Source organism: Thunnus albacares, chromosome 1, assembly GCF_914725855.1.
Source record: "Thunnus albacares chromosome 1, fThuAlb1.1, whole genome shotgun sequence".
NCBI lineage: Eukaryota > Metazoa > Chordata > Actinopteri > Scombriformes > Scombridae > Thunnus > Thunnus albacares.
The window spans coordinates 13945834-13966200 of NC_058106.1; the positions used below are offsets into that span (position 1 = coordinate 13945834).

The window sequence follows — 20367 nt, forward strand, 5'->3', positions numbered from 1 at the left end:
CCTCACGTGCGCACGTGAACGCGCAGAGCGTAGCCCGTCTCTTGTTTGTCCTGTTTCATCATTCAGTCACATTAATTGTCGCTAATGTTTACAGAGCTATGAAAGAAGAAAAACTACAATTATAGGCCGTGATTTTCACCAGACACGGCTATGTGTGTCTTCCTTACAAGTTTTGGTACCACTCTTCTAACTTGGCGGTTGCTATGGCTGCGAGTTCATGCGAGGCTGGCAGTGAGGGAAGTGACGAGCGGGGCTGTTGTTGGGACACGTGACTGGAGCTGCACTGATCTGTTTTGACAAGCAGCAGTGAGGAGGGAAGTGAGGAGGGGAGGCAGACTGTAAGCATCACGACTAGAAGGGACTCACTGTTCTTCCTTTCATCTGCATTTCGGCCGAAGTAACATTAGTATCGAGCTCTATTTTAGCAGTCGGCGACACATCAGCTACTGTTAGCTAGTAAGGGCTCGCGAGGGACGGTTGCCGTCGTGAGCGACTCGCTGGGATCGGAGCCTATTTGTTGTCGGGGTGAAAAGTTTTAATGAAGACCACAAAGGAAGTCAGTACAGGTGTTGTTTCTAACGTTAAGTAGATGGTGACGGTTCGAGAGCCGTGGATGGACAGAAAGTGGACCATATCCCTTTTTATTATCACTTTGTGAGAAGATTGATACGCTGAATATGTTCCTGTCGTAGCTAAAAAATATATATATAAATACTGAGACCGTCCTCCTACCTGCGCTACGTTGGGGGTTGGGATGTTTGGGAGGTCGTCGTCGTCGTCACCAGCAGACGTTTAACCACACTGAAACGATAAGGTTAGTTAGTTAGTTGTGTGTGCAAACCCCCTGTTCTCGTATAGCTAGTGTCGTTGTGAGCAGCCAACGTTACAGGAGCGGAGACACAGAAATGCATCGCGACGTAACTGTGTCTGTTCAGGTGGTGGAATTTGAAACGGGCTGTAAGAGAAGCCCAGCTTGCTAGTTAATTTACTCAAATGTCAGATTGGTTGCTCGCTAGCAAGCGGGTTGACAACTGCATTAACGAACGCTATCTGTTAGTGGCTATCAGCTGTCTTTGTATCAGTCAGTTGAACAATACAGTGCGACTCGATGGAAGCGTACAGTAGCATGCTAACAAAGCAATGCTTTGTTGTTGGATAGGGGGCAGCTGGCACCAACACGCAGGCTTCACAGCTGATATTATTGCTTAGCTAAGACGGCAGGTCTCAGGCACAGAGGGTGTGGGGGTCCAGACACCGTTGCATTGCTGTCAAGGCAGCGTGTGATAGAGAAAGAGAAGACAGAAGACCCCGCAAGATACCCTGAAGGCAACCTGATGACACTGGACAACATGAAGCCCGAGCGAGGTATGTGGACCACTAGAAACACTCATACACACCCACACATACACACATCTTCAGGTGGCCCTGAAGGTCAGTATTTGGGCAAGCTGTACATTTTCAGCTTTAAGTGGACTGAATGTATTTCCATTACCCTCAGAGAAGAATCAGGGCAGGGAATTATGTAACAGCTGGTCAGCCTGGTCACTGGTAATGTGAATTAAGGAAAGGCTGACCCGAGCAAATGAGGACGTGCACATACAACACACATTTGCTGCTCCAGTTTGGGATGTCAACAACATTAATGTCAGCTGTTTCTTTTCCCCTGTTTTTTTTTTTGGCTCAGCATATAACCTGCTGGATCCTCTCATGCCAAACACTGTTCCCTTTTCCAGTAGCTCTTGTTTTGACAGTCTCTTGCACGGAGCTGCTGCAAAATGTTCCTCACACCCACCCTGTTGTGGAAATAAGGCTCCTGCCGTATGCTCTGCAACCTGTTTACATGTCGCTGTATCTGCAGCAAAAGGGCAAAACAGGGACAGAGGGGACATCCTTGTTTGTTTCAGTGTGATTATGCTAATTTTATTATTGCATTCATTTGTAAAAGGGGGATCTCATTACCTTCATCTCTGCCCTGACACAGTTAACATTAGATGTTTTATGAGCTCCTTTAAGCTAAATGATTCACCTAGTGATTGATTGTACACGGTTGTTGGTGATCCAGCTGGTGGCTTGAATCGTTGTCAACAACAACACAATAGCACCAGAAGCAGTGAAGGGCCACCGTTCTTCAGTCATGATGAGATTAACTGCAGTCAATCAGGGCTCGTCTGTGTGTTTTGAATAGGTTATGAAACTGCAGTCAGGCTGCTGACTGGCCTGAGTGGGATCTTCCTTAGAGCACAATATGCTGGTAATGAGACTCCACAAGACACAGAGTAAACATGTGCCCTGTATGGGACTTTTAACCCTAACCTTGCCTTGCCTTGCCTGTAGGATCCTAAGCCTTTGTATAGAAGCACTGACCCAGACATCTGTGTGATGTGACTGACCAGAATAATGGGCACACTGACTGACACTGTACAGTGTAATTATAGCCTCATAATGCAGCACAGCATGCTGGGTCAACTGTGAACAGCAACACTGCTGTTGTGGTATTGGTTGGAAAAGTGTCTCTCAAATTGAGTGATAGTGAGATGGTTTACTACCAAATACTCAGTGTGTTTGTGCCTGCCTTATATGAGCCAAAAAGATTGAGAAGTGTTGGCCTGAGGCGCAGTGCTACAGCGAGTCTGTTCTTCACCCTTCATGGATTATCACCATGTCAGGTTGGCTCGCTCACTGTCATGTTCTAATTATGAAAGCTTGTGCCAGTGGAAGCTGCTCCACAGCAGTAGCTCCCTGTATGACTGGCAGGCACTGTGGTGCTATTGTTATTTGGAACATACTGTACCGTTCCTTTGGTGGAGATACCAGATTGCTTATGGCCCTGATGCCTTCTTACTCTTCTCTGCCTGCTCAGAGGAAGGGACTGCAGTGGTGAGAGGAGTTGTTTACTTAGAAGCCTGGACCACAGCAAGGTCGAGTTTGAAAGGAGAGTAGCCAGTTCCACTGCTCTGATGCTGGATTGAGGGTTCCTGGGAGAGCCCAGCTAGTTTGGAGTGGGAGAGTTGGACATGTCCAGACATGTGCATCTTGCTTATACTGTGGTGTGACAAACCTCATGGGCTGTGACCTTCTCATCAGGTTGCTGTGAAAAGTCAAGCCAAGGCTTAGGGTAGGTGATGCGGTGAGGTGATAGAATCAGGCTGCGCCCTGCCATACTTTATCTCCCTCTCTCCACCTTTAGCACCTAGAGGTGACTACGGGAGTTAGTGGTGCACAAATCCAACAAACAGTATCGGATCTGTGCCAAAACTGTACTTATTTAATGAATCCCTTATTGGAATGATGTGACAAGTCAAAATTAAAATACTTTTTTTTATTGTCACAGCTCCTGATAAAAAGAATTAAGACTTCAAATACGCAGATTTTTTTTTTTCAAATTTATGCAGCATCTCTGGTGCTTTTTTTGAACCATGCTTTTGTTATAAAAGGAGAAGACAAGCACTTATGTTCTGCTCAGGGGCCTAACCAGAGTCATCTGACCCCCTTGTTTTTCTATGAGTTGAACTATGAGTCAGGATGGCGTGTATGTGCGTGTGTGTGAAGGAGAGAGTGAGTGTGGCAGAGAGTTTGCAACAGATTGCTGTTGGCCCTAATAAGCGCTGTACCGTTGAACCACATGGCTCAACAGACAGCTTTTTACAGGTCCCACAAAGAGCAGCTATGGAAAACTCGGGACCTGTTTACACCAGTCAGGGAAAACATGGCTCGCCGTATCGGGTTTCAAACCGCTTCAGCTGAAGTGTGGTTAAGCTGGATTTTATTTGTATCGTTAAAGACATAATTTTGTTGTCTCCACATGTAGAAGGGCAAAGCTTGACTAAAAAAAAACACATTGGAATTATTTACACCATAAAAATAGCCTTTTTTCCTCAACTTCCCTTCTCTTCACAACCAGATCATTGAAGATATATTACAAATACAAAAAAAGACTTTGCATTATATAGCGACATGTGCACATGTGTGGTGAAATTTCTGAGTAAAGACCTAAGAATGGTGACTGAGTGCTTCCTCCTTTACACCCTCGACCACACTTCTCATACTCTTCCCCCTTTCAGACACCCATTAAACAACACACAGAGATGACCTCAGAGCTAGTCATGTTGGAGAGACTCAGTCAGCTGGCAAGTCTCAGCGCTGCACTCCTTGCTCTCTCTAATGTTATTTGGTGTGTTTGTATGGTGTCGCTTCCTGTTTGGAGCCATTAGTCCTTGAAGGAAGAGTTGAGTACAAGTCCCACCCCTCACCCAACTTACACCACTGCCTGCCTTCTGGTGTGGGCTCAGCCAGATTACAGCTGCCCTGAGATGTCCCGGACACATGCCAGTGGATCAGTGTATTCACTCTCACTGACGAGACACTTAGATAATACAGAGCGACATACACTGTTGTCCCGCACAGCACCTGTCTAGTCCTGTGTTGTCTTTGCCTCCTCCTTGGCAGCGATTTACCCCATGGAAGGAGGCAACAACAACAGGTGCTCTCCTCTGTTACAATCATCTTGCATAAATTGAGTCCATCTGAATGTTTTTTTTTTCTTTTTCTTAATTGACTTTTTCTTTACTGGGTTTCTTTTCTCAAGATTTCTTAACTAATAGCCACACCACAGCTGGTGATGCTTGGTAGTACTTTGATAGTTTTTTTTTATTTTTTATTTTCAAGACACATTCTGTTATTTGTCATTACCATTGACTTTATATAAATATGGAAGACATGTCTCCACTTCCTGCTGCTATGCCAAAGTGAAGCCAAAATATCTCTTTACTGGGACCTGCCATCTTGCTTGTGTGACATCATTTGGAGCCAGAGTCTGCACAGTAGAGTCGGGCAGCGGGATGACAGCACGCAGGACACGCCGCCTCGGTCATCCCGCCCTCAGATGGAAGTTTGAGAGCAGCTGTCACAGCTGTCAATCATGACATCACACCCCCTTCTATAATTAAAAACAAACTTATCAGAAAAATGAGCACTTGGCCAAACATCAGCGTGATAAGAACAACCTAAAATGACAGAAAGTATCTCTGGGGAAAATTTATTTGATGTGTAGGCTACTTTTAAATTTGGCTCATGTCCCATCCGCTAACGGAGGGGGCGGGACTTATGACATGTACTGCAGCCAGCCACCAGGGGGCGATCGAGATGTTTTTGGCACTTTTAGGGAGCTGTCAAGACGTCCATATTTATATACCGTCAATGGTCATTACTTATCACATGTATCACATTTGGAAAATAAGAACAACAGAAACATTAACATTGAAAACCATACTTTTTTATTTCTTTAAGTGCAACTGAAATTAAATTGCCTTTTTTGTCTACTCTAGCACACATATCTGCTCTGTAAATCACTTATCCTGTGTTTAGAAACCAAAAGGAGAAGTTAATATTTTAAATTCTTTGATTTCATGACCATATTCTTTAGGTTTACATTATTTATTTGTGATTTATGATTAAATACTGTTCCTCCATCCACTTTTTCTTTATAATAATTCAAAACTATTAACAATGCATTTTAAAAAAACATGTTGACATTTTTTTTGCCTGCTAAGGGATGCTTAAATGAGATTTCAGTTGAACTTAAAAGTCGAGCGAACAGACATTTATTTAAACAGTCCATCTAAAGTTGTTCCTGTATATGCAGTTTTACAGTTGGTATTCATTTTATCATCTAGTTAAAGTCAACTTAAGTGTTTCATCGTATTGCCTTTTTAATACATCACCATTGTCATTTGCTGACCCAGCTGCACTGAGCATAGATATTTGACTCCCCCCATTGTACAGCAACATTCAGAGCTGCCTTTCGCAATGAATACCAATACTGGGTAGGCATTCAGCCGTGAGTTACTGTCCTAGCCTCCAGAGTAATCAGCCTAAATCAATGCTGTTGTGACAAGTTTGACTGTAAGGAGCCTAGCCTTGCCTAGCCGCTGCATGGGATTGGGCCCCCAGTCCTCCCAGTCCAGTAATGCTCTTACATAATGCTGGAACGTTTAATTTAGCACACCAACTCTTTATCAGGACACATACACAAGTGCACTGTTACCCTATACGGATACACACAGGCTTAATGCTTAAGGTCGCTGAAGTCATAGTGTCCACACACGTGCACAGACATAAAAGCAGGTGTACATATTTAGCACAGCTACCCCGTATTAAGGCTCAGTGTTAACAAGCTATACAGACACACAAAAATACACCATCCAGACTTAGTGCTGGACTGGCTGAAGTTGAGAGTAGCAGCATGGGGTCACATTTCTGCTGCCAGGATGCCACTAAGCCAGTGATGTCATTGCTTGTGTGTTCGTCACGTCCTCCCGCCCCTGTGGCTCCTCATAGCCAACCAGCAGCCAACTCTGCAGGAACAGGAAGAGCCATCTGGACCTGGTGGTTTACTCCTGGCGTGGGTGGTGTGGAAGGGAGGATGTCTATGTCTCTCTATCTTTGCATATCAGTTTTTGTTTCTTTATTTTTATCTGTCCCTGTCTGGTGTATCCAGTTTGTCATCTGTTTTACTTCAAGATGTCTCAAAAAAAAAAAGTCAGAATGAATGAGTCAAAATGAAGACCAGTTTTTTTAACTCTTTATAAAAGCTTTTACATTAAAGGTAGAGTCAGTGATTCTGGAGAAAGATTGTTCAAGACTTTTTTTGTCAAATTCAGCTTATATCTCCTCATAGTCAGCTAGCTGGCTGTTCTGTGTTTGTGCAAAAAGAAAAACGGTGTTCATACACATCCCTGGCTCTGTAAATGGGAAACAAACAAATTGGCTCACAGCGAGCCACACAACACTATTCCAACCAATCAGCAACAGGGGGCGTTCATGCTCATGTACAGGACAGGGGGAAGTCATCAGAGCAGCTGTCTGTCACACGACAGTCTCCCGTCTCCAGCACTCATTGAATGGTGGGGGAGGCACATAGAAAATATTTTCTCACAGAACAGATAGACTTCCTTTTTATTAAATGTATCAATCCATACTGAATCCCAGACAATGTCACAGAAACGCTCTGCATTTTTTTTTCGCTCCAAGTCTGTTTCTGTCGTGTTTAGTGAAGCATAATCTGAACAGGCAGTTGTATAAATCACACAAATATCTAGGGCTGTAGTCTGCTGGTCGACTGGTCGATTAGTTGGTTGATATGCTCTCGTCCAACTAAATTCTCATTGGTCGAATAATCTCCGTGTTATTTTCATAAGGAGAAAAGTGCTACACCAATAGCTTTCCAGGATTAATCCATTATGTCCTGCGGCGGGAGGGACAGACTAACAAATTACCTGTGAAAATGGGGGTGTATTCAAAACACCCCTGTTGTTTTCACAACTTTGAACTTGCCCAACCTAATAGAGACTGCTGGGTCTAACTGTACTGAACGTTTACTGAACGTACTGAATGTTTACTGAATCTGTGTTTCTCCATAATGACACAACGAGAACCACCGCCAGGCCAAAAAAAAAAATTTTTAATATTTGATTTTGATTTGAAATCGACAGTGTTTGGAAGTCTCTGTGCAGCGCTGTTCCGGTTAGTAGTAAGTTGTCAGTCAGGCAGTAAATGTACAGCACAGACTACAGTGTGTCGGTTAATAAATGCTAAAAGGTCACGTCTGTTGTTTCCCCAAATGCTGGAAAAGTGAAGGAGGTTAGCTCCAAAGTTAGCAACAATAGGTTAGCCTAACCTGAAGACACAAAACAGAGAAATACAGAACAGAGAAATGTGTGGCTGCTGAGTTTACTGTGCACTCCCCCTCCCCTCCCCCCACGCCTAATCGATTAGTTGAAGATTATGTGCGATTTTAGTCGACCAAGATTTTCTTTGGTTGACTACAGCCCTACAGATATCCCACTATATATGTGTTTCAACTTATTAACCGCATCAATGAATCAAGAAATACAAACACTGTTGATTTCTTCTTGTGGAGCCGACATGCAAACTATTTTGGTTCAGTAAATTTCTCCTGTCAGTCAGACTGGTGAGGCCAGTCTGTCTGGCTGCTGTCCTCTCAGCTCTCCAGGAGCTGCAACTGACAGGCGGCTGCTTATTTGGACAGAGACGCTGAACGCAGGTTGAGTGAGAAGTGGGGAGGCCACAGAGAGGTGGGATGGACTGTTGTGCTCACATGAAACAAATTTTTTGTCTGCTTGTGATAATGTGTGAGAGGAACAGAAGTGACTCTACAGCTGAGGCATCGCTCTGGATTGTGTTCTGTTCAAATATCAACTATCTTTCTCCAGAATGACTGACTCTACCTTTAATATAGAGCAGACTGAACAGGGTTAGTATAATATGCAAACCATCTATTTTTTTTAAAAATCCCATGTGGCCAATTCTTATGATCAGCAACTGTAGGGTCGTCATCACGATGAACAATTAATTCGTAGTGTCTTTTTATAGTGCATCCTTCCCTCCACTCTAGTATTAATCCCTGATGTGACATAACTAGATCTGTGTTAAGCTGCAAGTTCTGTAGGACTAGCGCGTCTTGCTCAGAAACCACACAGTAAAGAAAAGCACAAGCACTCATGCCTTGCACGGATGTTTTGAGTGTGTCTTTGTCACACACCCAAGATGTCTTATTTTAACTGAGAGACCAAAATGACAGCCTCTTGTTAACCTCAGTAGTGTTTACATAGGAGTATGTTAGGGTATGTGTGATTATTGTTATTCTGCGAGGTCTGGAGAACCTTGTAAAGGCAGTTATGTCTCTCTCTGACCTTCAAGTGAATATACTTTATACAATATACTATACTACTATAGCTCTACCTCTCCTCGCTTCACTGGTCTTCTTTTCTTTTTTCTATCTTCCCATGCTCCTGTGAGTCACATCACATTGACTTATATATAACACCACAACACTTAACACCCCCACCTCTGCTATCTGCTCATAATATATAGACAACAAGACCAGGTCAAACCCTAGTATATGGCTGGACCGCGTATGTAAACGTAGAGGGCTGAAACAACAGACACAGGAAGTGGCGACACTCGGCCAACCGATGAAGTTACACCATTGGGGTGTCACTCAGTCAGTCACTTTTACGCTGATAGGGCTGGCCCCGCTGTTGAGGTTTAGCTGAAAAACATATGAACAGAAATAGAGCTAGGCTGACTTGCTAAACACAAGAATGAATAGGTGATAGTAAGGACTGGCAGATTTATCAGTATACTTATATCGATTGCTTGATAGACATGTTTCAGATATATTGGTGTTGGCATGCGTTTCTCACACAATGCATTGAATTGAGAAAAAGTGAGCCTGTAGCATAAGGCTAGTTTCCAGGACTGCAACTAACAATTCTGTTCCTTATCAATTAATCTGTCGATTATTTTCTTGATCAATTGATAAGTTGTTTGGTCTATAAAATGTGATAATGACGAAAAATGCCCATGACAGTTTCTAAAAGCCCAAGATGAAATTTGCAGATGTATTGTTTTGTCTGACCAACAGTCCAAAACCCCAAAATACTCAGTTAACTACTCAGTCTTAGTCTTTTCTGACTAAGAAAACCAGGAAATATTCACATTTGAGTCACTGGGATCAGAGAATCTTGGCCTTGCTCACTTTAAAAAGTGACTCAAACTGATTAATCAAATGAAAAGATGGTTGGTGAATAATTTTCTGTTGATCTACTATTGATTAATTGACTAATCATTGAAGCTTTACAGATTTTTGGGCGTTACCTGAGTGTTTGTAGTCATCTGCCTCAAGCATTAAACACACATGTATTTTTGCAAATGTGTGAAACCACATAAAGTCTTAAGTAATGCACATGTGACACGGTCCTTTGTTTGATTTCAAGTTTGGCTGATGAGTCAACTTTGGAGTGAATTTTGCATTTTTTGCCTTCTATTTACTTTTTGGATACAGTTTCTATTGTAAGCTAAACATGATGTATATTTTCTAGAGCAACATTTTAGATGTTAACGACAAATTCTGTGTATTTCAGCTCATGTGATGCTTCACAGTTGCTGAGGAGCAGCACATAGTCATGACTCCTGCTGTTGCTCCCGAGTCATAGAAAGTACTTGTCAAGAATGGCACTCCTTTGATGAAAGTAAAAATGTTTAACTCATACAGGTGGTCAGGGAGGTCGAAGAGCTAAAAACATCCTAAGCTAGCTCTCAGAATCACTAGAGAACAATAACTAATGAATAATTAAGAAATAAAAAGCTAGTTCTGTATCAGATGTCAGTATTTCCCACACCTTGTTAATGTTAATGTCAAATAGACTAATTGGATAATATTTGTTTGCATACTGAACATCCAGTACTGTTACACCCCTAATATTGATTCACAGTGCAGATTGGCTCTTCAGGTTTTAACGTCTGTTACCAGACACCACACATCTTTGGTTGCAAGAGTGTTATGTAAACCAGCACTTAAATCAGGTTCACTTTTCACACAACTGTGTCAGTGTTTTCATGCTGACAATACGCTGTTGTGTGCTAGTACTAAAAGGTCATAATAGATAGTTTGGGATTTAACTGTTTGATATCAGTATGAGCATAAGCCAAAAAGATAATTAGGTAAAAGACTATAAGACATGTTGTTTTTCTATGACTTTTAAATGTGTGCATTCACACTAGGGGTTAACATTAATTAATCAGGAGAAATCTAATATAGGCCGTTAAATATCTTTAATGCCATAATTGATCTTTCCCTAATGTGAACTATTCTTTCAAAGTAATAGCGACATGGTTACACATGCACTATTGCTCACACTCACAGTCTCTGATAATGGAGAGCACCTTGAGGGCTCATTGTGGAGGCGTCAAGCACATTGCTTATTAACAACAGTGTGAGCTTAAGTTAATTTGAGACTCATCACAGCTATCCCCTTTCCTTTTCTCCATTGTCTCATCTCATCTCTTTCAGGCTAGCAACTGTCCTCAAATATTGAGTGAGATGATTCGACTATCACCCCCCAGTATTGCCTCATCCTCTCCCCAAACCAGCTGACAGTCGGTCTGTCCTGTTTAACAGGGTTAATGTTCTTTTTTTCCCCTTTACTCAGCTGATTTTTCACTGGTTGGCTTTTTACTTATTATGCGGTGGCATACTTTTAATGAATGCTGTTGCTGAATCAGAGGACAAGGAACTGTAATTTTGAGTTTCACAAAAAGAAGGCTTTAAATTAGAGCTGCAGCGATTAGTTGATGAACAGAAAATTAATAGGCAACTCTTTTGATAATTGAACAATCGTTTGTCAAACATTTGCTGGCTGCAGCTCTCAAATGTTGAAGTGATTTGAAGCTGTTCTGTGTCATGAATGATAGTGAACTCTATTTTTTTTGGATTTTGGACTTTTGATCGGACAAACAAGGCATTTGAAGATGTCACCATAGAAATTATAATGTACACGTTTCACTATTTTCTGACATGGACAAATCAATTAATCTGGAAAGTAACCGGCAGATTAATCAATAATGAAAATAATTGTTAGTTGCAGCTCTACTTTCTAAATATAAGTTAAACAAAGAGAAGTGAGAAGTGAGAAGCAACCACAAGGAGAGAAGCAACAGCTATTTGTGTCCTTCATGGCAGATTAATCATTCAGTAAAGCCAGCAAGGTGAGGCAGGTTTTTCCAGTCACGTCCAGACTTCGGCCTTGTACTTCTTTGTCCGAAGCGGTTCATTCCAGTCACCAGCCACCTCAATATTTCTGTGCCACAACTGACACACTTTTCACATGGCCCTCAGAGCTACGCCGCTCCGGTTGCTCAACACGGACCCCCCTTTCTAGAAGCTGGCATCGTTAGCACAGGAGAGGTCAAAGGCTTGTGCAATCTTGTTGGACAGGGTGGCTCTGGTTTCAGAGAGAGGCTGGTTTGTCCTACTGCCCTAGTGTTCTGCACCCACCAGCAGTCAGCTTGCTGAAATTTAAACTGCTATAGTAAAGATTTGGTGTCAGATGTTGCCATTAGATGAGAGAGGGATTGGTCAAAGAGACCGCATATATGGACACAGCTTACTCAAGTGACCTACATGGAAGAAATGAAGAGTAATTACCAAAACATTGTTTTGGAGAATAAAATTCATCTCTAACATTTTCAGTCGTTTGTCTTTTTTTTTCTAGATCATGTTGTCCACATGATAGTTGGATCTGGGGCTCAGTAATTTGCACTTTTCCCATCTTGTCCAGTACTGCTGTAGTCACTCCACTCCACGTTACATAACCTGTATTAGTTAGACAATGAATTTGCAAAGGGCCACTCTTGCCTGAATAAAAGGAGCTTAGGGGGGGCCAGCTACAATATGTGCAAGCGGAGAGGCCTAGGTCACAAAGGGCACTTCGGAGGGCGCAACAAACTGTAGGTCACTGCTCTGAAGATCTGGTATTTCAGGAAAGATGAAGGAGAAAAGGAGATTCTTCTCAGCCTCTAGTACACCTACCTCACTGTAATTTTTGTGTTTGTGCACTCTTGCCTGCCTGCTTTTAGGGATAAGTTGTAATCCATAGGGGAGTTTACAACATATATCACTTATTTCAGCCACACTCTGCTTGACATTTACTCAGCCATTCGCATTCACACCTGAAAGCTGCCCAGTTGAGCCACTGAGCAACTCCTCTGAATAATAGGGGTTTTAAGTACCTTGCTCAAGGACTTCAGTTGCTATGGTTGTTGAAGATGAAGAGAGCTTACTGTATCTCATTCCTAACCTGGCATGTCCCAGCCAGTTTGAGATTTGAATGAATATTTTAGTGGTCAGTATCTGGCTGGTAGAGTATGCAGGTTTTTTGTGACATTCAAAGATAACATCAGCTGATTTTTTTTTTTTTTTTTCAGTTCCTCCTGTCTGATTAAAGGTGTGCTAATACTTGAAATCAGCTGGCATGGTATGTAGTTGCAGTGAAATCCTGCAGATTCTTGGCACTCTTTCAGCCCATGGTTACCTAACCCTGATAGGGGACTATTGTTGCTGGTTCTTTCATCATACAGTCCTGACCTAACTGTAATGAAGATTAGCAACGCAAGCAAGTGATTTCAAGGGGATTTATGTGAATGTACTCAAAATAAGGTTTACTGCCGTAAGTGTGAGTTTAAACTGGATGACCTACTAATACTTACATACATTAGAAAATATATCATGTTTCGCTCAGTAGCCTAATGACAGATTAACACGCAGAGCAAGTCATTTTTAAATTCAGCTACTCTGTTTTCAAAATATAGGTCAGTCTATGGTTTTCTATCGGTTTTGAGTTTCATCTGTCAATTTTAGTCATAGGAATGAGCTTTTGAGCCAAAAAATATATATTAAATTGTCTTCTGGTAAAACTTCATCTCCTAGCAAGGTGTATGGAAAAGAAAGAAGTATTCCTTGGTTCATAGCTGCTAAATAATTAGATATAAACCAGGCCTTCAGTCAAAGAAAACCTTACAAATGATTTTTTCCACATCAGCTGAGATGAGTTGTCTGTTAAGTGCTCACGCCTCATGATGAAAAGTTTTTTCCAGTGGCTCAGAGCTTGTTTACCATGTGACTTCTGTAGTATGTGAGTTTCTCAGCTGCTAAACAACAGCTCTGTTTATGGCTGACAATAATGGGTGTGAGAGCAAGGGCAAGGTGGTGTGACAGTCTGGGTCGAGTGTGTTTGTTTGTTTGTTGGCAGTGGGAGAATAATGGCAGCTGAGTTCACTAAACAGAAGAAGGGTTCTCCTCAGCTGGAACTGTACTAACGCTCCTCAGCCAATCAGGGCTTGTTGCTATGTGTGCTGTGAATCTGCCCCTTTGTGTTGCAGAGTGGGAGAGAGAGGGACACACACACACACACATGTCACAGATCCTGAGTCCATAGTTTTGAAGAACCATCTCATTAAATCAAGTGGGAGGAAGCTGGAAAAGTTTTGACAAAGACAGAATCTAAGGCTAAAACAACATATTGGAAACCCAGACTATAAAAAAAACTTTCCGGTACTAAGTAGTAGTTTGCAAACAAAGCCCAGAGTGTACTGGTTAAGTCTACTGGTTGTCAACTTAGTAGTGGAATTTAAAATACCACTCACCCAGTGTGATAGCTGTAATTTAAACCAAATGTAATGTGTTGAATTTCAGCACATCAAATCGAACCTGGCTCTTCTTTACTAATGATCCTCACCATTCTTCATGCCAGTTTCTTGGCAGACTTCACCACCACTTCCACTGTTTTTGAATGTTGTAACACAAGGCAGACAAAAACAGGAAAAGTGAGCTGGCAGTGACGTGTTATTCATGTTATAACCCTGTTATTACAAGTGAAGTTTAGCAGCCATCCTCTGCTGTTTCACCACAGAGAGTGAGAACAAAAGCTCTGCGGGTTAGGGACAGATGCAAGATACTGTGTGACATAAACACTCAGACAAAGTCAGGATAACATGTGCACCTACACAGAGAGAATATGATCACGTAAACAGCTTAACAGACAATCTCGGTGTACAATGCAAGAACATAGTGCACAGTCAGAGCACAGCGGACACAGAAACAATCATAGGTTGTTTATACCCAGTGTTCATCACTCACAGAGCGCAACAACAGGCGCATTAATTATCTTCAAACATTTTCTTGTCAAGCTGCCGCTCACTGTCACATACAAAGACGCATATTGGTGCAGCTCATTCCCACACACACTCTTCAATCACCGTGACGGGAATGTTTAACACAATGTCTCCGTTGCCTTGGTAACACTTGCCCTTTTTTTTTTTTTCTTCTCCCTTTCTCCGCTGGTCAACTGTTGTGATCGTTGATCACTGTTCTCCACTAGTCCCAGGTCAGTCATCCTGTAGAGAAATGACTGAGGCCATGTATCCTCTTTTGTTTTGCAGCAACACTTCCTTTTTATGTTGGGACTTTAAAAGGAAAAGCTGTTGTGCGTTGCCACAGACGTGCGTAGTTGATTGTGTCTGAAAACATGTTGCGGTTTCTCTTTTTAGAGGAAGTGTATTTAGCAATATTGAAAACGCCTCCAATAGGTGCATGTCATGAGTGGATGGTTTATTTGACTTCACTGAAACATGGTTGGTAAACATAAATGATTGAATATGTCCCCTGTTACCTTCATAGCAATGCTCAAATTTCAATCAATCTAGAATGTGAAAACAATTAAATTGTTCAGGTAAAACCCAATTTAGGCTTCCTACTTTGAGCCGGTAACCATCTACCAGCTAAACAAGTATCAGCTGCACCTAATTGAGGTTAATTCAGTTGTCCAAACCTGTGCCTGTCTAAATATTGTCAACATGCTTGAAGTCATAACAACGCTGCTAGACAACTGACCACAAAAATAGACACCACAAGACTTCTCTTTGGCCTCTTGTCAGAAATGAAGGCTGATTTGGTTCATGCAACCATTCAACATCATTATGAGAAATAGAACAAGACCAGAAAAAGCATTGTTAAAAAACACAATTCATCCGCCTATGAACTATCAGAAATTTGCATTTTCTGTAAAAGCTGTAAACACCATGTTGAAAGTGGAACACTGGCTGGTGAAGCAGTTAGTCAGAATTCCTTCAAACAATGTTACGTATAACCTGATGCACTGGATGGTTGTTTGTTTGAAACTGTTTGGAAAAGAAAAAGAAATATTTGGCAGGTGATTGGATGAACCGTCTGTCTATCACTGTCTGTCGCCTCTCGCTGTCGTCACACATAAACCACGGCCATAGCTGCCAGGTCTAGGACGCTGATTGGTGGTTCGGCTACAAGCACATAACTTGAAGCCTGACAAGATGGATTCTCGCAATCTGAATCCAGCTGCCTCGCATGGTAATGTTATGTAAGCATAGCAGGTTCTGAATAGCTGATGACATTATGGCAGTAAATACACAGAACGCTGAGGTTTAGGTGCTCTGTATTTACCAGATTGTGTTACAAAATACTACATTTTGACATACACAGAGAATATGCATAATGAGGGACAGACTGCTCGCTCTGACGTAGCTCCTCTTTAGGCCTCTATGTTTTTACTGTTTTGCATATTTCAAGGCACACAGTATGTTTGGAACTACACACTTGTTGTGAAGTGCTCACAGGAATAGAGAGTTGGTAAGGAAAACATACCTAAAGAAAACTAAAAGCTAGGAGTTGTACTCTTCAGATGTATAGGGAACAGAGATACAGTTTAGTTGGTCTTGCAGTGAGACCAGCTGGTCTCCAAATATAGACGGTCAGGCTGCAGAACTGGCCATGGAACAGAAAAGACGGCATTGCAAACAATTCCCGTGGTGGGGAAAATGCAGTTGCCAGAGCTGCTGACACTTCAAATCTTCCACCTGCTTTGCTGCCAGTGCATGTGATATCTTTGAAACTGACTATGTGCTTTAGTCTTGGGATTGCCACAGGGGAGCCCGTCTTTCAGGTATCAATAATCAAGTCACACAGTGATTTAAAATAATTCTTTTATTTGCAGCAGTATGGCTGATGTGGCAGCATTCAAGCAAATAACTTATGGCTGTAAAAACTTTTCTCAATCTTGCAAGTATGATTTGTCATTGCCATAGTGTACGACTTCAGGCATTCACCGCATTAGCCCTTTTTAACACGGGCGCTTCCTGCAGACACACATCACAAAGTCATCAAATAGTTCATTGTAGGAACCTACACTTTGAAATCAGAGAGAGAGAGAGAGAAACAGAAAATGCGAGCTACCAAGTTGTGTCTATATTTATCTCACCGGGGGCTGCAGTAAGGAGATTTAGCATGGAGGAACTGTCAGTGTAATCTCCCATTCTGCCTGTGTATATTCATTATAGAAGTGCAGCTGTGTGTATGTACGTGTGTTTGTGTGCGTGTGTATGTTAGGGCTGCGTGATTCCTGATTAGGTGCTGAACAATTAATTGAAATTTTATCAAAACACAATATTGCCTAATGCAATTTTCAAATCACAGGGGACACAATAGTTGTTAAAGGCGAAATGTGTGTCGACATAGCATTTTAAATGAAATATTGTCGTGCTGCAGAGATGTGCTGGCCTACACATCATATTCTACAGACTTAAGAAAACATGTTTGTTTGCTACAGATCCCTGCAAAAATCATACCATATTCATTTTAATGTGTTTTTCAATTAAAATGAGAATAATGATGTAAAACCTTATTCCTGATCATTTGAGAATCACAATTTTCCAACTCAGAACTGATAGTGTGATTTAGTCTCACTTTTCTTAGTTTGATTATAGAAGTATTGCCTCTGTAACTCTCTTGAACCTTGCAGAGTTTTCTGTTTCTGCTCTCTCCACCTATGCACAGTCCGAGTCTTGTCAGTTGTTGATGTTGGGGAGAAATAAGGAGCGCTTTGTTGGATGCTACCTACGAATGCAAATGTGGCAGAATCTTTGAATATAATTGCATAGAGATGTGATTTTAAAATTTAAATTCCCATGTCTCGCAGCCTTAGTGTGTATATATATACCGTACATTTACTAAAGTCCATCTACATCTGCATGATTCAAGGTCATCTCATGTCATCACTGCATCACAATTTCCTCTGCATTTATATTTCATGCATTTAGCACTCTTACACAGAGTGACTAAAGGTGCAAACACAGGAAAAAGCTTTTACTTTGGTTTGTTTGCCATCAAGGACATCTGGTCCTGTACCTGATGGGAATGAGAAATTCGTTGAACCTTCACATTCAGAAAGAGCTAGATATGATTGTGTGTTAAACCGACACACCTCAGCAAGCTCAACAGACTGCTGCAACTGCTGCACTAAAGCTGCCTGGTAATGCCCTTAACACACAGCTTCCCGGCTGACTGCTTATCTTGAATCTGTGGGTCCTTAAAACATCATATCAGCAAAAGACCTCAAAAGATTTTGAATATGGAGACCAAAACCATGTTTTAAGTCTCAGAAATCTTAAAGTCCTCTGGTCTCCTTGCGGGGGTTATTTTTCATTGAGGAATTGGTCCAGTTATACAGAGCTTTATTCTCTTAGTTTTTATTATTAATTCATCTTTAGAAAATGGACTGAGCCCCACTGGGGCAGTTAAGGCTTAAATGCTTTGCTCAGGAGAACCTCAACAGAGTTATTCATTTACTTTCACAGCCAGTGTGTGGATTTGAACCAGAAAAAAAGCAGTCACTGCTTTTTTCTGGTTCAAATGAACACACTGAACTCCACTACCTTAGCCATTCTTTAATTTTTTTCTCTCTCACATTTCAGTTATTTTGAATATCAGACTTGGGTATTTTAATGTAGCAGTTCACTTAGCAGGGCTTTGATTAATAACTTTTTCACAGCATTGCAAAAGATGTGTCACGCTCACCTAAAGCACAGCCAAGTCACGATTTGTTCAAGTCTCACGGTACAACAGGTCAGAGGTGCCTTTTGACATTCTAAAATATCATCTGAAAAATATTTGTCTACCACAATCTGCCAGATAGGTCATGTGAGGCCTTGGTATTGCCAATTTATTTATTTAGAATGATAACTTGTCATTTCTTAACTGACTATCTTTCTTGTGGGTGGGTTTGGGCATTCAGAAAGCTTAGATGTTTACATCAACTCAGCCTATTCACTTTTTTTTTTGCAATGATTGCACTTGACAGATCATTAAATGAACATTAATATGACTTCCTGTCTGCCTTTTGAACTAACGGTGCGTGTTTCATATCTGCCCTTTTAAACTACTCCTCTGTCTCCTCCAATATCTGTGTAGAGCTTCTGTCTCTCTCCCTCTGATGTAAGCCTCTTCTCCCCTGCAGTATATTATCTCATATTGTGTGTGTGTGTATGTGTGTATGTGTGTGTAAAACACTCAGCCTTTGATAGCCAGTAGCCCCGTTATAGGTGAGCTCATCAGTGTTGTGTTCCTGCTCAGACTTTGATCTGTGGCTCTCTTTTCTGATCTGCCACTGGCTTCTGTCTCCAGTCACCCAATGCACACGCAACAACGGTGCTGATGAGGAAACACTGGCGAGACTCTGGCAGTGCTCATTTGAATGAAACATGATCATAAACAGATGACACATATAGAGTACAGCACTTCGGCCCCTCCTCCATTAGAGCAGAGGAGGATGGGAGTGGTTTTTTTTGCCATATGGGTACTTACACAGCATTTAAATTAGCTGTGAGTGAGTGTGTCAATATTTGTGTGTGTGTGTGTGTGTGTGTGTGTGTGTGCGTGTAGAGAGCAGAGCAGCTTTTGCCATAGAAAGAGGGCCAAACATGCAATGAAAGTGTGGCCACAGTGCACCGATTTAATGGGTCAGCCTTTCTGAATCTGGTGTGTGTCTGTCTCTCACTTTCCTGTTTATCTTCCCATCTGTCTCAGTTAAAATAGAAACACTGCCGTGTTCAGGATGTAAAAATTGGATCAAGTCTTATCTCCCTGATTTTTTTTTTTTTTTTTTTTAACATATTGGTGCAGAGACACAACACCAAGAGGAAACATACGGACAAGTCATACAAGACTGTTTTGCCCAGGCACTGACATGTTTGCCTTGTTCATTTGCCTCTCTGACAGGCCTTAGGTAATGATGAATCATGTCAAAGTGTGTATCAGTGTGTACCGTGGTGTGTTTACTCTGAATATGGTGTTGGCTATTGAGGCTGACCCCTCTGCTCTTGTCCTGGAGGCCTTTTTCCATCCCACATGACTCTGTACTGATCTGCTGGCCCGAGGACATGGAGACAGCCGAGAGGTGTGTGTGTGTGTGTGTGTGTGTGCTTGCGTGTACGGGCCAAACCAGCCGATCTGTAGGCGGGACTCCAGCTGTGCTTGGTGGCAGGCGGTTACAGGTCTACTAATAAGAAGCCTGAATCTAAATCCGACCTGTTACATAATTCACATCACACGAGATTGGTGGAGGAGAGGTCACACGCATATGGAAGAGAGAAAGATCAGTGTTCCATTGTGCGTTATGTATTTTCGCTTCAGGTCCGTAAAAGTGCAGGAAAGTGCATCAGCAAAGCTTCTTATTTAAACAGTGGACCTGATTAAGTTTTCATGATTGAAATGTTTTCTGTTTGCATTTCTCCAGCAGTGTTAGTAGTTGCTATGGCACTTCTCTAAGACTGCAGACTGAAGGCAAAGGTAACAATGCGGTTTACACACAGGTTTGATTTTAAAAACCAAGAAAACTCAAAAACAAGGAGAGACAATGGAAAGATGTCTCACAGGCACATGTTAATTTAAAAAAAACTACACATTTAAACTGATGAAAGGCAGGTTCCACATTTTAAAGAGACAGTTTTGATCACGTTTCAGTGGGAAGGAGAGGGCGAGGAGGGGGAGAAAAAGGCAGGATTGAACATTGAACCCTGCTTGTAAGGCTTAATGATTGGTAAACAATGTGGATTGTTACAGAAATTCCCAAATGATATTAACCATTTGTCCCAAAGGCAGGATCAAAAACATGACAAAGAGAGGTGATTTGACTCCTGCGT

The 20367-nt window shown here is 41.8% G+C and overlaps 1 protein-coding gene across 1 annotated transcript in view; it reads left to right on the forward strand.

Moving 5' to 3' along the window:
* The first annotated feature begins 13 nt into the window (after positions 1 to 13).
* The window catches only part of fam214a (family with sequence similarity 214 member A), a 32688-nt gene continuing 12334 nt past the window's right edge, over positions 14 to 20367 (forward strand). The window contains exon 1 of the mRNA XM_044338699.1: positions 14 to 1365. Within this exon, the coding sequence (XP_044194634.1) occupies positions 1335 to 1365 (31 nt within the window). The 5' untranslated portion in view covers positions 14 to 1334. The remainder of the gene's footprint in view (positions 1366 to 20367) is intronic.